Genomic DNA, 16,335 nt, shown 5'->3' with positions numbered 1-16,335 from the left:
TAGTCTAAAGACTCGTGACTTGACTCAGACTCTAGTCTAAAGACTCGTGACTTGGTGAGACTCTAGCCTAAAGACTCGTGACTTGACTCGGACTCTTGCCTAAAGACTCGTGACTTGACTCGGACTCTAGTCTAAAGACTCGTGACTTGGTCAGACTCTAGCCTAAAGACTGGTGGCTTGACTCGGACTCTTGCCTAAAGACTCGTGACTTGGTGAGACTCTAGCCTAAAGACTCGTGACTTGACTCGGACTCTTGCCTAAAGACTCGTGACTTGACTCAGACTCTAGTCTAAAGACTCGTGACTTGGTCAGACTCTAGCCTAAAGACTGGTGGCTTGACTCGGACTCTTGCCTAAAGACTCGTGACTTGACTTGGACTTGTATTTTGTGACTTGTGAACATCTCTGTCTCCAGGTGATCACAGTGATCTGTGTGGCAGTCTGGGGCATCAACATCGGTCACTTCAGTGATCCCGTACACGGGGGCAGCTGGCTGAGAGGGGCCGTGTATTATTTTAAGATCGCTGTGGCTTTGGCTGTAGCTGCCATCCCAGAGGGTATGACATGCACCTTCATTTATTCATTCATTCATTCTCTGTTTTACCAGCGCTCATTCATTTTGAACGCCAGTCCATCACAGGGCAGTTTCTAGTAGCTCCAGTTAACCTGACTGCATGACTGTGGACTTGGGAGGAAACACAGACACGGGGAGAACATACAAACTCCACACAGAAAGGACCCTGGGATCCTCTTGTTGTGAGGTTCTAGATTCATTTTACATTTACATTTTCAACATTTAGCAGACGCCTTTATCCATACAGCTCAGTTACAGTATACTGTCTGAGCAATTGAGGGTTAAGGGCCTTGCTCAAGGGCCCAACAGCAGCAACCTGGCAGTGGTGGGGCTTGAACCAGCAACCTTCTGGTTACTAGTCCAGTACCTTAACCACTAGGCTATGGCTTGCCCCAAGTTGACATGAAGGTTAGAAAGGCTATTTTCTTAAAACCATCTACTAATATTTTTAACTTTAACACAAGTCAGCTGAGCAGTAGATACAACCCAAACAAGATTATTTACATACAGCTTATTTTTACCCAAGTATTTAGACTCAAATGGTTAAGCAAAGCATTACAGGGATACAACATCACCTAATGATTAAGATTTGGTGTTTCAGTCATACCTATACCTACACCGACCAGGCATAACATTCTGAGCACTGACAGGTGAAGTGAATAACACTGATTATCTCTTCATCACGGCACCTGTTAGTGGGGGGGATATATTAGGCAGCAAGTGAACATTTTATCCTCAAAGTTGATGTTAGAAGCAGGAAAAATGGGCGAGCGTGAGGATCTGAGCGAGTTTGACGAGGACCAGATTGTGATGGCTAGACGACTGGGTCAGAGCATCTCCAAAACTGCAGCTCTTGTGGGGTGTGTCCCGGTCTGCTGTGGTCAGTATCTATCAAAAGTAGTCCAAGAAAGGAACAGTGGTAAACCGGCGACAGGGTCATGGGCGGCCAAGGCTCATCGATGCACGTGTGATCCGATCCAACAGACGAGCTACTGTAGCTCAAACTGCTGAAGAAGTTCATGCTGGTTCTGATAGAAAGGTGTCAGAATACACAGAGCAGCACAGTTTGTTGTGCATGGGGCACACTATTAGGAAGGTGGTCATAATGTTATGCCTAACCAGTGTATAACAGTCAAGTCAGATTTATTTGTATAGCACTTTTTACAATAGACATTGTCTCAAAGCAACTTTACAGAATCTAGGACCGACAGACCAAAAACCCTATTGAGCAAGCTGAGGGTGACAGTGGCAAGAAAAACTCCCATAAAATACAGGAAGGAACCTTGAGAGGAACCAGACTCAGCAGGGACCCCCGTCCTCCCTGGGTGGTCTGGAGGATACTTTAAATAAATAGGATTTACACAAATCATACAAACACAGAATTGAATTAAACTAAAAGTTATAACTAGCAATATAACATAATAATAACAATAATGTAAGCAATTATTCAGTCCAGTCTTGAATTGAGTTCTTGACGTTTTTGGTGCAAACACGCCAGGTTTCCGTCACATCTAGCAGGAGCAGCATTGTTGGCACAGCAGTCTCGACTTGCAGGAGTCAACCTCGGGTGGGTAAACAGGTTTCCATCAGAACCATCTCGGGGTCAAACCACAAAAAATGTAGTTACAATTAGGGCTGTCGCGCTAACCGCAATTTTGAAATATCGCGGTATAGACCAGCCAACCGCAGGGCATGCCAAGCAACCGCAACACCGCGGTGTTCACGTTTTTTCTTTCTTTCTTCTCTTTTTTTTTTTTTTTTGCAGGGTCCATCTTGTTTTATACGCTTACAATCGGGCGTAATAAATGTTAAATAAATTCATAATGAAAATGAGCTAGGAGCGACATTTTCCCGCAACCTGTTCTCATGCGTTGCTGCTGAGTGTCGGGCTTTGTGTTTTAAAATGTAAACAATGGCAACAGGAATTATAGGCAAGTTTATTAATGATTAAATTGAGTTCACACTCAATAAAATACTTGTAATTTAGACTATATTCAAACATGCTTGGCATACTAAAACACTTAATGACGGTTAATATGGCATTGCAGCCTGCAAATATTCTCTTGCTGGCTTGCTGGAATGATTTAAATGTATTTTTTCGTTGAATAAAAATGTATTGAAACGTATAATAACTTAAAATGTAGTATATATTGTTATGTTAATTATACCTACTAAATAGATAATTAATAGTGGCGCAATAACCGGGCTAGATTTGCTTTGATGTGTAAAGTCGCATGCAGGATCAGTACACGTGTATTAGTGTAACATCGGTAACGTCGGGAACATCACTACCCCACTCAGATCCTCTCTAAACCACATCAGATAAACGTGTTGGTTCTTCTAGCGCGCATGATAACGCAGGTTTAAACTCTTACAGACTTTATTCTTTATTCTATTTTTTTTTTTACCATATTTTGATTAGATGTGCGTTTAAAATATTTAGCCTAAACTCTTTTTTTTTCGTTTCACAGTGTATATCTAGCCTAGGCTAGAAGCTAAATTTAAACCTTTTTAAATAGAGAAAAGACGCGCATCCCTGCTCTGTTCTGTATTTAACATTAAACACGCATTTCATTGGTCTTAAAGCCGTCTCATCTTTGTCATTATAAAGCAATAATATACCGAATCATAGCCTAACAATAAAGCTTGTTTATATAGCTCTAAAATCCAGATTAATTAAGTAATTTTCAAAAAAAAAAAAAAAAAAAATGGTGATATCACCGCAATATTGAGACAGGTTGAATATCGCAAGGGGAAATTCTTTCACCGCGACAGCCCTAGTTACAATGTGAAATCATTAAGAGTAAAATATCAGTTTTACAGAGATGAGACTCCGGCACTCCTAATTATTACAGCATTACTAAAGACAAGGTGTGGAGGAACTGCAGTGGTCTGAACAGGGAGTGAGTAAATAAGTAAGTGTGTAATCACCTGTGATGGACTGGTGCCCTGTCAAGAGCGTCAAGGGACCCGATTTGTGCCCAGCGTTCCCAAGTGTTTCTAATCAGAACTTCATTGTATCTGTAAAATATTCTTTTAACGTCCTTTCTGACTGTCCTGTAGGTCTTCCTGCCGTCATCACGACATGCCTGGCGCTGGGCACCCGGCGGATGGCGAGGAAGAACGCCATCGTGCGCTCGCTGCCCTCCGTGGAGACGCTGGGCTGCACGTCCGTCATCTGCTCGGACAAAACGGGCACGCTCACCACCAATCAGATGTCCGTCTGCAGGGTGAGACTCGAGCTTAAATGAATATGAAGATTATCAGATTAAATTAATGTCCAGGGTGCTTGATAAAAAATATCAGGTTTTTATGCGACCCAGGGAACACAAACAATGCATCTTTCTTTCTCTATCTGTACAATCTGGTCCCACTGTGGTTTACAAGATGTAACATAAACCCTCCGCAAGGGGGCGGTAGCGTACAAGTTTATTTAATTAATAATATTTTTCTCTGCGACCCATTAAAAAAAAAAACCCTGTGTCTAAACTGTGGGTGACATTAATTGTGGGGAAGGTAGGAAACACCCTGGACAAGACCACACACACAGGACAATTTTAGACTGCACGTCTTCGGACTTGTGGAAGGAAACCGGAGCACCCGGAGGAAACCCGCTCACACGAAGGGAGAACATGCAAACTTCATACAGAAAGGACCCAGATCGTGCCACCTGGAGATCGAACACAGGCTTTTCTTGCTGTGAGGCGACAGTGCTACCCACCAAGCCACCGTGACACCCTGTTGGTAAAAATGAAATGACAAGCATAACAGTACACAGTCTGAGCAATTGAGGGTTAAGCGCCTTGCTCAAGGGCCCAACAGCAGCAACCTGGTAGGTTTGGGGTTTGAACCAGTGACCTTCTGATTACTAGTCCAGTACATTAACCACTAGGCTACAACTGGCTTCATTTGCTATATTTATTATATAGTTCCTTACTAATGGACGCTTGTGGGTCTGGATAGCTTGGACATTTAATTAATAGATAGATAGATAGATAGATAGATAGATAGATAGATAGATAGATAGATAGATAGATAGATAGATAGATAGATAGATAGATAGATAGATAGATAGATAGATAGATAGATAGATAGATAGATAGATAGATAGATAGATAGATAGATAATGTACTAATAATGTAGTAAGCAGAAGGTTGCTGGTTCAAACCCCACCATTACCAGGCTACCACTATTGGGCACTTGAGCGAGGCCCTTAACCATCAATTACTGAGACTGCATAATGAAAGTTACTGTGGATAAAAGTGTCCACAAATGCTGAAAATGTGAATTTAACTGGGGTTGAGGTGGTTGAGGTGGGCTAAGCTCTGCTTACGGCTCAACGTTTGGCTTGTCCGAGGATGGGGTGGGTCTTAGGGATTCCTCATCACTGCTGCTATTACAACCTCTGCTGGCTGATCGATAGCGTTTGTACGACTTAGTATGTGATACTCATTTCTGTATGAACCCACCCCGTGCAAAAATGCAAATCGGGTAATTGGATATGACTAAATGGGGAGGAAACCTGGGCTGAATGCATATGTATGTATAACAGAATGACTAAAACAACTGATCATTCACCGTGTGTGTGTGTGTGTGTGTACGTATGTAGATGTTTATTGTGGAGAATATTGCAAACGAGAGGTGTGTTCTTAACGAGTTCACAGTGACTGGATCCACTTATGCACCTGAAGGAGAAGTGTGAGTGTTTTTAACTTCTAATACACAGATAGAATCAGACTAACACCAGTTTAACTGTTGTTACTCCTGTACCTGCAGAACTGCTCTGTGTCAGGAATATTATCAGTGTTTATGCAGTTCCTACATTTACTGTAATACAGAGTGTTTTCCTCACAGGTACAGGGATGGATCAGTAGTGCGCTGTAGTCAGTATGAAGCCTTGGTAGAACTGGCTACCATCAGCGCCCTGTGTAATGATTCCTCTCTGGACTACAATGAGGTGTGTATGTAATAACACACAACCAACACGTCACTCATTCTCAATCTGCCTTACTGCTGCATACCTTGAGAATTTATCTACATTTGAAAAGAACTGGATATGACTAAATTGGAAGTTAATTGGGAAAAACTTTATAAACTAACATGTTTTTCTAGAAAATGTTGTAGTCTTTTATAACAAAAATATTTGTTATATTGTGTTTATATAGTTCACCATCTATAGAGATAGATTGATAGACAGACAGATTTATCCAAAGCGACTTACATTATACAGTCTAAGCAATTAAGCGTTAAGGGCCTTGCTCAAGGGCCCAACAGTGGAATGTCAGTGGTGGGGTTTGAACCAGCAACCTTCTGCTTACTAGTCCAGTACCTTAGGCTACAACTGCCCTAGACAGATATATAGAAAAATAGATAGATAGATAGATAGAGAGAGAGAGAGAGAGAGAGAGAGAGAGAGAGAGAGAGAGAGACAGACATACAGACAGACAGATAGATAGATGATAGACAGACAGACAGACAGACAGACAGACAGACAGACAGACAGACAGACAGACAGACAGACAGACAGACAGATAGATAGATAGATAGATAGATAGATAGATAGATAGATTAGATAGACAGATAGATGATAGACAGACAGACAGACAGTTAGATAGATAGATAGATAGATAGACAGACAGACAGATAGGTAGATAGATAGACAGATAGATAGATAGACAGACAGACAGACAGACAGACAGACAGATAGATAGACAGACAGACAGATATATAGACAGATACATAGATAAATCAATAGATAGACAGATAGATAGATAGACAGACAGACGGATAGACAGACAGACAGACAGACAGACAGACAGACAGATAGATAGACAGACAGACAGATATATAGACAGATACATAGATAAATCAATAGATAGAAAGATAGATAGATAGACAGACAGATAAACAGACAGATAGATAGATACTATATTGATTCAAAAAAGTTAAACCCTCAGTAACATAATACAACACTGAAGGTAAACACTATAATATAATAGCACACATTCAAATTACAGCACAAACAACAAGAAGATTAGAAGGAACCTGTACGTGTAAGGAGACGAGTTGTACACACACAGTCTCTACAGCGCAGTTATTAATGAAGGAAGAATTGATTAAGGAATGAATGAAAGTAAATAATCACTTATATCCTGATGATTGATGAATAAATCCTCTCTGTTTTGTGGACGCAGAGTAAATGTGTGTATGAGAAGGTTGGAGAGGCGACAGAAACGGCTCTGTGCTGTTTAGTGGAGAAGATGAACGTGTTCGATACAGATGTGAGGAGTCTCGCCCCTGTGGAGAGAGCCACCGCCTGCTGTTCGGTGAGACGGGGCGAGTGTGTGTGCGGTCAGAGTCATCCGTGTTACAGATCTGTCCTGCTTTAAGTCTGTCTGTCTCTCTTAAATTTTAGGTGATAAAGCAGTTGATGAAGAAGGAGCTGACGCTGGAGTTCTCTCGAGACAGGAAGTCCATGTCTGTGGTCTGCTCTCCTAACAAACTGAGCCGTTCAGCTTCAGGAGCCAGGATGTTTGTTAAGGTCTGTTTTCCCTCTCAGTTCATGTCTGTCTATTCTCTTAAAATGTTATTATTATTATTAGGGGTTCTGGAACCCTATTGTTTTGTTAGGATTATTTTATTATTATTATTATTATTTAAACAAAATGCATAGACCAAATCGTAAGTTATACGGATATGAGACTTGGTCAACTGGTAGCTACTCAGGTACTCAAGCTCAGCCCGATTGCCATGATGGTGGCGCTATAGTGTAGCGACAAACTTTAGGGTCCAAAATCATGTGAGAAAATGTCTGATGAGTCCAAAGTTGAATGGATATTCCACTAGCACACCAGCGCCGAGATTCTGAACTTCTCGGATTGAAACTCGGCGTTGCCACCGATTGCCTGGGCGCCATCCAGCGGGCATAATTGGCAGTGGGGAGGGATGATCGGATCATGTGGGCGGGGTCTTCAAGGAATATGGATATAGGTGCCTGTGCAGAGTCCATGGGTGGAAAAGGGGTTCCGTTAAGGGTTGCATGCCGGTCGGACTGCAAAATATCAGGGATCCCATAAAAGCGGAAGACAAATTGACTACGATGAATTGGGAGAAAATGGGAGAAAAATGCATAAAATATAGGAAAAGAAGCATGGTGGTGGCAGCATTATGCTTTGTGGCTGTTTTTCTTCAGCTGGATCTGGGGCTTTAGTCACAGTGGTGGGAAAAGGAAACAGCTGCCCAAATCATACCTCCGCATCAACAAGAGAAAGGCTTTACAAGAAGAAGAAAGGACCGTAATCCAAATGAAAATCTGTGGGGTGACATGATATGGGCTGGGAAAAGGAGACGCCCTCAAAATCTGACCATTTAACAGTTTAAAAGTCATCCTTCAACTATATAAAACATCAAAAAATGCCAATGTACAGCAGAACCTCGATTTAACGGACTAAAAGAGGGGAACACTGGTCCGTAAAATGCGATTGTCCGAAACAGCGAGTTTAGTTTTTTTCCAGGGGGTGTGAACATATACAAAAACGCAGCACTAAGGTCCACAAAAGTGCTAAACATGCACATATGATCACCAGTAAAATGAACAACGTAAATAAGTCATGTAAAATCTGTAAATAAAGATTAAAATTGGTGACTGTACTACTGGGGAGAGATTTCTTTTACTTTGTGTGATGGAGATGTTTTTATTTTGCCGTGATCGTATAGTGAGGACTCAGTGTCTATTATTCCGAGTCTGAAGCTCCGCTGGTGCATAACTAAGCTCTAGCAGAGATGTTCACAAGTCACAAAATACGAGTCCGAGTCGAGTCACGAGTCTTTAGGCTAGAGTCCGAGTCAAGTCACGAGTCAGTATAATCTACACAAAACATATATCGGAAATGTAGCGTAGAAATAAACAAATAATTAAAAGTTCAGATGAAAAACAACAACAGAGCCGCTCAGGTGGCGCAGCGGTAAAAACACGCTGCAACCGCAGCTGGATCTCGAATACATCGTATCGAACCTCAGTTCTGCCTTACCAAACGAGGTTGGGCGACTATATGAACAACGATTGGCCTGTTGTTCAGATGGGCGGGACTAAGGTCGGAAGTGGATCTCTCTCTGTCAGTATGGTGCAGTTACGACCCCTGCTGGCTGATTAGAGGCGCCTACACAGAGATGAGAAAGAAGATTAGCGACTGTATTTAGCCCTTTTACTTTGTGCCTTTACTTTTCTAGGTACCGGTTAAAAGCTTAAACTGATACGTTTTGTTTTTATTGCAAAACAAAAGCGCTCGATAAATCACGGCACAGCAGCCAAAACCCAAAACACAGCAAAAACAATCATAACCGCTGCTTACCTTAGCTTCTGTTCTTCCAGACGCTATTACATTTATAACTGTGCGTCCCATTAGGAATAGAATCCGTTATTTTGTAAATGTGCTTATAATTAAAAACCTCCAAACTTTTCCCGGTCGTGAAGTAAAACAGGAAGTCGTTAGAAAGCCGATCGAGCGTTTCATTACCACGTCATCTGTGTGACGCAAACTGAATAAATGCAAATAACAGCATTTCTTACTAACAATTACAATCAGAAGCTCTGATTGGTTCAGAAAGCGGTTCTTACAATCATTAGCGCCGATTCTGTAGGAGCGTTCCATTCACATTATCTGTTCCTGTGAAGTGCACTACGTAGGGTATTCCACCATTTTAAGTAGGGAGCGACGCTTCATCACTACGCCGGAAGCTGGCTGGAACATTTACACATTGCGTGCGTTGCAGGTTAAGACGGCCGGAGCGTTATTATTATTAGAGAGCAGAAAATGACACGATCAGAATGATGTTGGATCATATACTGTATATATATATATAATTGTCACACGTAACTAATGTGAACACAGGCTGCTGATTTTTGTTGTCTACAAGTCATTTCTTGCGAGTCACGAGTCGAGTCTGAAGTCGCTGTGTGTGCGACTTATGTGCAACTCGTCCCCATCTCTGAGCTCTAGAACTTGCAAAAATGAAGCATAAAACAGAAGAAATCGAGTTTCCTCTATATTAGCAAGTGTAATTAAATGCACTCAAACTGAGATCATTAATGGATGAAAAAATGAAATACCTGCACCTTGAACATTACTTGAGCGGTACACAAATGTGCCTAAAAAAATGGACCGGACTTTCGGTTCTCCAGATTTTGTCCGTTAAATTCAAAATCCGTTGAATGGAGGTCAGTTAAATGGAGGTTCCTCTGTACTTTTATAGGAAAACTTTTTTAACATTTACTTCTTTTGCACAGGGGGCTCCAGAGACCGTGCTGGAGCGCTGCAGCTGGATCAGGGTCGGGGGTGGAGCACGGGTGCCCCTGACCCCTGACTTTAAGGAGCAGCTCTTGGGCACAGTAAGAGAGTGGGGATCTGGGCGTGACACCCTGCGCTGCCTGGCCATGGCCACCAGAGATTCACCTCCTGATATCAAGACCCTCAACCTGGAGAATTCCTCATGCTTCTCGGAATACGAGGTGAGTAGAATATTCACTGCTCGATTTAACCTGTCCAGTTGGGAAGCGTAAGTGATTGTGAACCAGTTCCACCTGTTTGGTGCCAATTAACTTAAAAACAGGTGCACTGGATACTATTTTATTTATGTGAGGAGGGTAGATTTGCCTGACACGCCCTCCCTTCAACATGTGCATGCTCCACCGACCTTCTTATTTGCCCGTACTACGGTGGATTGGTGCGTGAGGTCGGCTCCGCGGGCTACTAACCAGGGTCCTTACACAGCCTCGAAGACCCCGCCCGCTTTTTAGTCCCGTCTATTCCCACCCAGCAGACTTTAGTGGCCAATTGTGCCCACTAGGGGGCGCCCAGCTGACCGGTAGCTGAGATTCAAACTCGGAGAGTCCAGAATTCTAGTGCTGGTGAGCTGCCGGAATATCCCGTCCACTTCTTAATGTGTGTGTGTGTGTGTGTGTGTCTGTGTGATTCAGAGGCAGCACTGCAGGTACATTTGCCTGTGCTAGGATGCTAGGGATATAAAGTAAAGTAAAAGTACCTGGTGCTAGTTTTAATATTATTTATTATTATTTATTTGACTTTATTTAACTTGTCATATAGCTAATGAACTAATGCAGCTTTACTGATCCACATTTGCTGGTTTTCCCCTACCTGAAGTAGAGAGAGAGAAGCGACAGCAGGGCCAGTTTTGCTCTTTTATACCTCAGTTTAACATTTATAGCGTATATACGTCGGTCCTAGTAGAGGACGGGAATATAAACAGTCGTCTTCTTCTCTTTGTAGTCCGAGCTGACATTTGTGGGGTGTGTGGGGATGTTGGACCCTCCCAGGAAAGAGGTGCTGAGCGCGGTGCGCATGTGCAGGCAGGCTGGAATACGCGTGATCATGATTACAGGTAATAATTTTATATTATTATAATGTAGAACATACATCATGGCTTAAGATCTACTATTATAGTCGCCAGGTGATCAGGTTGGCTTCGTCTTTTTTTAATGCGCTTCAGTTCCTATATTCAGCTTTACAGGGCAAGTGAGTGAAAAATCACACTGACCTTATTCTGATGATTTGTACTGAATGGTGTCGGTCAGGTTTATGTATCTGGACAGGAGCTGCTGATGCTGATTCTCAAGCAGCTTTCATGTGTTCATCAGTAAGAATGGACCCATATTCAGACTCTCATGTGGGGGAAAAAGCTGATTCACACAAGTAGGTTGATCCAAAAAATGCTGGCAGTCAAATATGTGGCACATTTTCTCATGTTTGGATATTTTTCCTCAGCCAGCAAGTTCCAAAATTATCCAGCAGAGGCCTTAAACTTCATATGTCAGATTGTCCGGTTAAAATTTCTCTACCAGCTTCTTCCACATATGAACGAAACAGCATCTCTGCAGCGTTCTCCCGCGAATCGAAGAGTTGTTGGTTTCGCCCTCATCTTTACAAACAGTGCAGGTTACAAAATAAAAAATGCAAAAATGGCGCAAACTGGCTACTGATGTATGAAAACGTTCTAGATTAGCGGTGCCTTAGGTGGGCTGAGGTGTAGCTCTGGGAACAAACCGCAAATTAAAGAAACAGTGGCCACATTTCATGTCGATCATGATCGACTGGTAGATCGTGATCAACATATTGGGCTCCCCTGTAAAATTCACAGGTAGTTTGCAAAATATGCCATCTTATATACAGGATAAAGCCAAAAGCATGTGAACACCTGAGCATTAGCTTGTTGGATGTCCTATTCCAAAACCATGGGCATTAATATGGATTCGCCTTTGGAGTTCCCTCACACCGAACTTGTCAGAGCTTGTTTTTATTGACCTCGCTTTGGTCGGTTTGAGCTCCTGCCAGAGCAGAACTTTCCCCACAATGCTTTGACAAAATTAAATGCATATAATTGATTTTATATCATTGATTGTGTAGACTTGTAAGCAATGGGTGTGCCATAACCATTGAACACTGAACTATTACCTGGATCCATTTATTTTGTAGTTGGGCGGCACTGTGACTCGGTGGGTAGCACTGTCGCCTGACAGCAAGAAGGTCCTGGGTTTGATTCCCAGGTGGAGCGGTCTGGGTCCTTTCTGTCTAGAGTTTGCATGTTCTCCCCGTGTCTGTGTGGGTTTCCTCCAACGTGCTGTCAGGTTAATCTGAGCTGTGATGGACTGGCAACCTGTTTGGGTTGTTTTTTACCTTTTGCCCAGTAATTCGGACCCCACGTGACCCTGTAACATTCACATTACGTAATATGTTACATACCTGTTATAATTTATAGATAAATAGAATAGCTGGGTTATGTACACATACATAACTTATGACAGAAAGCATAGTGGTTCAACCTAAGGTGGTGAGGAGCCCCATTTCACCTTTGTAAAGGGTGCAACCTGTTTGTCAAGGGACCAGACACAAGGGCATTCATTTGTCATACTGTGGAGCTCCCAGGGTTCTCTTTTTAGATACAGCAGGACCCTGTTTTTGGTTTAATTATGTGGTATTATAACACACTGACTGGGAAAAGCGTGTTTTGAATCTTGCATCATTATAATACAGTACATAGATGGCTTTGTTCCCCGTGTTTCTGGGTAGGATCTGGACTCCCTGAATCCCTGTATGTATTTTTAAACCCCTGTGTTTGTTCAGGAGACAATAAGGGCACAGCGTTGTCCATCTGCCGGCGGGTCGGCATCATCACCGAGCAAGAGGAAGAAGAGGCAGAGGGGGGATCTTTCAACGGAGGCCTGACCGGCCGAGAGTTTGATGAGCTCCCGCCCCACCTTCAGCGCCAAGCCTGCCGCACCGCCCGTTGCTTTGCCCGCGTCGAACCCACTCACAAGAGCCGCATCGTGGAGTATCTTCAAAGCCTCAGCGATATCACAGCCATGGTGGGTGTCTGGAGTAAGTGGGTGGTTCAGATGAAACACCTGACCTTGTTTTAATATCCTGACACTATTTCTCTCCAATCCCTCTCGTCTCTCAGACCGGTGATGGAGTTAATGACGCGCCCGCTCTGAAGAAGGCCGAGATCGGTATAGCCATGGGTTCAGGGACAGCCGTGGCTAAATCCGCCTCCGAGATGATCCTGGCCGATGATAACTTCTCCACCATAGTGGCCGCGGTGGAGGAGGGACGCGCCATCTACAACAACATGAAGCAGTTCATCCGCTACCTCATTTCCTCCAACATCGGAGAGGTTGTGTGGTGAGTACTAACAGAGGAGGACCTTCAAAACTCCTCCAATGAGACAAACTGTTTGATATGATGCGTCTCAGGCCGTATGAACAAAACTTAACGTGACTTATTGTAGTAAAACAGCGAGTGAGGAATGTGATTAGTGGAGGAACTTATGAGCAGTAATAATGAAGAGAAGTTTAGTGCTTCTGTCTCCTTCTTTTACTACATTAAACCACGTTAAGCTTTATTTGGGACTCCGGGAGAAGCTGATTCTGATTCTCACCATTTTTCAGAAGCTCGAGCTGTAACACAAGTGTAATAAACTTCTCCTGAAGTTTGATTAAAACGTTTATATCTTTGTACAAAAATATAATCCTCCACGAATCATTTATCTTGCTGTTGCTCCTGTAGTATTTTCCTGACCGCTGCTCTGGGCATGCCCGAGGCTCTCATCCCCGTCCAGCTGCTGTGGGTCAATCTGGTGACGGACGGGTTCCCAGCCACTGCGCTGGGCTTCAACCCCCCGGACTTGGACATTATGTCACGGCCCCCACGATCTCCCAAAGAGCCCCTCATCTCCGGCTGGCTGTTCTGCAGATACCTCATCATCGGCTGTGAGTAAACGACGGTACACAATATTTAACTGAAGTATGATTTTTTTTTTTGTATGTGGAAACCCAAACATTACATCCATGTTAATAAGCTGCATTTCTACATTTCAAAAAAATGGCTGAGCTTAAGTACTTGATTTTATCGAATGGTCAAACGTTTGGCCATGTAACGTAAATTCTGCTGATCAGTTTAATTGATTTAGTCTTTGGTGTAGCGGGATAATCTGCTAGCGCACCAGCACAGGGATTCTGGGCTCTCCGAGTTCGGATCTCAGCTCTGCTACCGGTCGGCTGGGCGCCCCCTAGCAGGCACAATTGGCCACTAAAGTCTGCTGTGTGGTAAAAGACAGGACTTAAAAGAGTGTGGGGTCTTCGACACTGTGTGAGGAACCTGGTTAGTAGCCTGAGGCACCAAACAATGAAGGAACGTGGAGACTGACCACCAACGTAGAGGTGAATATGAAGGGGTCTGTGGACTTTACACACCCCAAAGGAGCATGTGTCAGGCAAATATACCCTCCTCAGATGCCCCGGCAGTGGAAAAGCAATTGGTTATGATAAAATTGGGAGAAAATTATTAAAATAGTAAAACAATTATTTAGTCTTGATTTCTCTTTCTGCAGGTTATGTGGGCGTGGCTACGGTGGGGGCCGCTGCCTGGTGGTTCATGGCAGCACATGATGGACCGAAACTCTCCTATTATCAACTGGTTAGACAAATAAATGTTACATCTGACACTTACTCAACCACTTCATTACTGAATAAACCATTAATAGCACAACCCCAACTGCTCATTTAAAAATCTGCAGAGTTTCTTACATTGACTTTGACTTTTATTTGATGTCAGACAGGATGAACCTGAGATATTTCATCTTTTATCTGCTCAACTTAATTTCATTTAATAATAAACATAAGCATTTACCAATTTCCTACTGTTTCCACTGTGTGATGGTCCATCCTAGATGCCTCCGAGCCCAGAGAAGTCATGGTTAACATAAGGCTTCTTTTTTGCACAGTAAAGTGTTAAGTATGATTTGTGCAGTAACTCTGTATTGTAGAGCTTGATAAAGGTTTGATAAACTAATCCCTCACCCATGTGGTTATATCAGCTAGTGTTGAGTGGAGGTTCTTGATGCGGCGCCGTCTGAGGGATGGAAGATCACGAGCGTTCAGATTAAGCTCGCACCCTCGACCTTTACACACTGAAGTTCCTCCTGATTCCTTGAATGGTTTAATGATATTCTGCACTGTAGAGGGAGAACATACAAATCCCTTCCAATCTTTCTTTGAGGTTCATTGTTTTTAAACATTTCAATCATTTTCTCACACATTTGTGGACAAACTGGATCCTCTGATCATCTTTACTCATCAGAGACTCTCAGCCTTTCCTGGTTGCTGCTTTTGTACCAAACCATGATTACAATCACCTGTTTATAATCACATCATTATTTAGTTTTTTCACCTCATTACTAGCCCTAATTTGCCCCCGTCCCAACTTTTTTGGAATGTGTTGCAGGCCTGAAATGCAGGAATGGATGTTTTTTAATAAATGAAATGAAGTTGAGCAGATAAAAGATGAAATATCTCAGGCTCATCCTGTCTGACATCAAATAAAAGTCAAAATAAATGTAAGAAACTCTGTGTTTTTATTATTTGCTTTTATATTTACGTTTTGTGTTCCTCTTAGTCTCATTTTCTGCAGTGCAGTGAGGGAAGTGATGACTTCGCAGGAGTTCAGTGCTCTGTATTTGAGTCGCCCTATCCGATGACCATGGCCCTGTCAGTGCTGGTGACTATAGAGATGTGCAACGCCCTCAACAGGTAGGTGATCAAATCACAGCACATCCTTTATAAATCCTGCCATCCCAAAAAAGTCATTGTAAACCCGGTCTAACACTGAGGAATTACTATCCAATTGAAATATTTACACCTGCCCACAGAAATCCCAATTAATTATCGAAAGGGAGTCTGTCAATAGCTAAAGGGAGGACAGCTGGCGTACTTTCAGCGGTTTGGTTTTGCCTGTCGCTTCTGCTCCACAGCCACTTCCGATTTTAGTGGGAAGTGTGTATGTCTAATTTGTCAGGATACAGTTGCTTAATACAGTTGTGTAATAATCTAATTAAAATCAAAATTACATGTCGTTAGTAGTCATCGAGTATGCATATTAATTGGTTCGATCCCCAGGCGGGATGGTCCGGGTCCGTTCTGTGCGGAGTTTGCATGTTCTCCCCATGTCTGCGTGGGTTTCCTTCCAGTCCAAAAACATGCAGTCAGGTTAATTGGAGACACTGAATTGTCCTATAGGTGAATGGGGGTGTGTGTGTGTGTGTGTGTGTGCCCTGCGATGGACTGGCGCCCCGTCCAGGGTGTTACTGTGTGCCTGGCGCCCATCGAAAAGCTGGGATAGGCTCCCTAACTGGATAAGCAGTTGAGACAGTGAGTGAGTGAGTGAGTGAGTGAGTGAGTGAGTGAGTGAGTGA

The 16,335-nt window shown here is 43.0% G+C and overlaps 1 protein-coding gene across 1 annotated transcript in view; it reads left to right on the top strand.

Moving 5' to 3' along the window:
- Positions 1-16,335, top strand: part of si:dkey-28b4.8 (sarcoplasmic/endoplasmic reticulum calcium ATPase 2) — a 42,603-nt gene that overhangs the window by 18,822 nt on the left and 7,446 nt on the right. Inside the window, exons 9-21 of the mRNA XM_062996285.1 lie at positions 415-556; positions 3,637-3,803; positions 5,183-5,271; positions 5,428-5,530; positions 6,768-6,899; positions 6,989-7,114; positions 9,860-10,081; positions 10,860-10,971; positions 12,711-12,952; positions 13,048-13,268; positions 13,653-13,855; positions 14,476-14,561; positions 15,540-15,673. Of these exons, the coding sequence (XP_062852355.1) occupies positions 415-556; positions 3,637-3,803; positions 5,183-5,271; positions 5,428-5,530; positions 6,768-6,899; positions 6,989-7,114; positions 9,860-10,081; positions 10,860-10,971; positions 12,711-12,952; positions 13,048-13,268; positions 13,653-13,855; positions 14,476-14,561; positions 15,540-15,673 (1,979 nt within the window). The remainder of the gene's footprint in view (positions 1-414; positions 557-3,636; positions 3,804-5,182; positions 5,272-5,427; positions 5,531-6,767; positions 6,900-6,988; positions 7,115-9,859; positions 10,082-10,859; positions 10,972-12,710; positions 12,953-13,047; positions 13,269-13,652; positions 13,856-14,475; positions 14,562-15,539; positions 15,674-16,335) is intronic.

Source organism: Trichomycterus rosablanca, chromosome 5, assembly GCF_030014385.1.
Source record: "Trichomycterus rosablanca isolate fTriRos1 chromosome 5, fTriRos1.hap1, whole genome shotgun sequence".
NCBI classification, from domain to species: Eukaryota; Metazoa; Chordata; class Actinopteri; order Siluriformes; family Trichomycteridae; genus Trichomycterus; species Trichomycterus rosablanca.
This window is presented reverse-complemented; position numbering and strand designations above follow the sequence as displayed.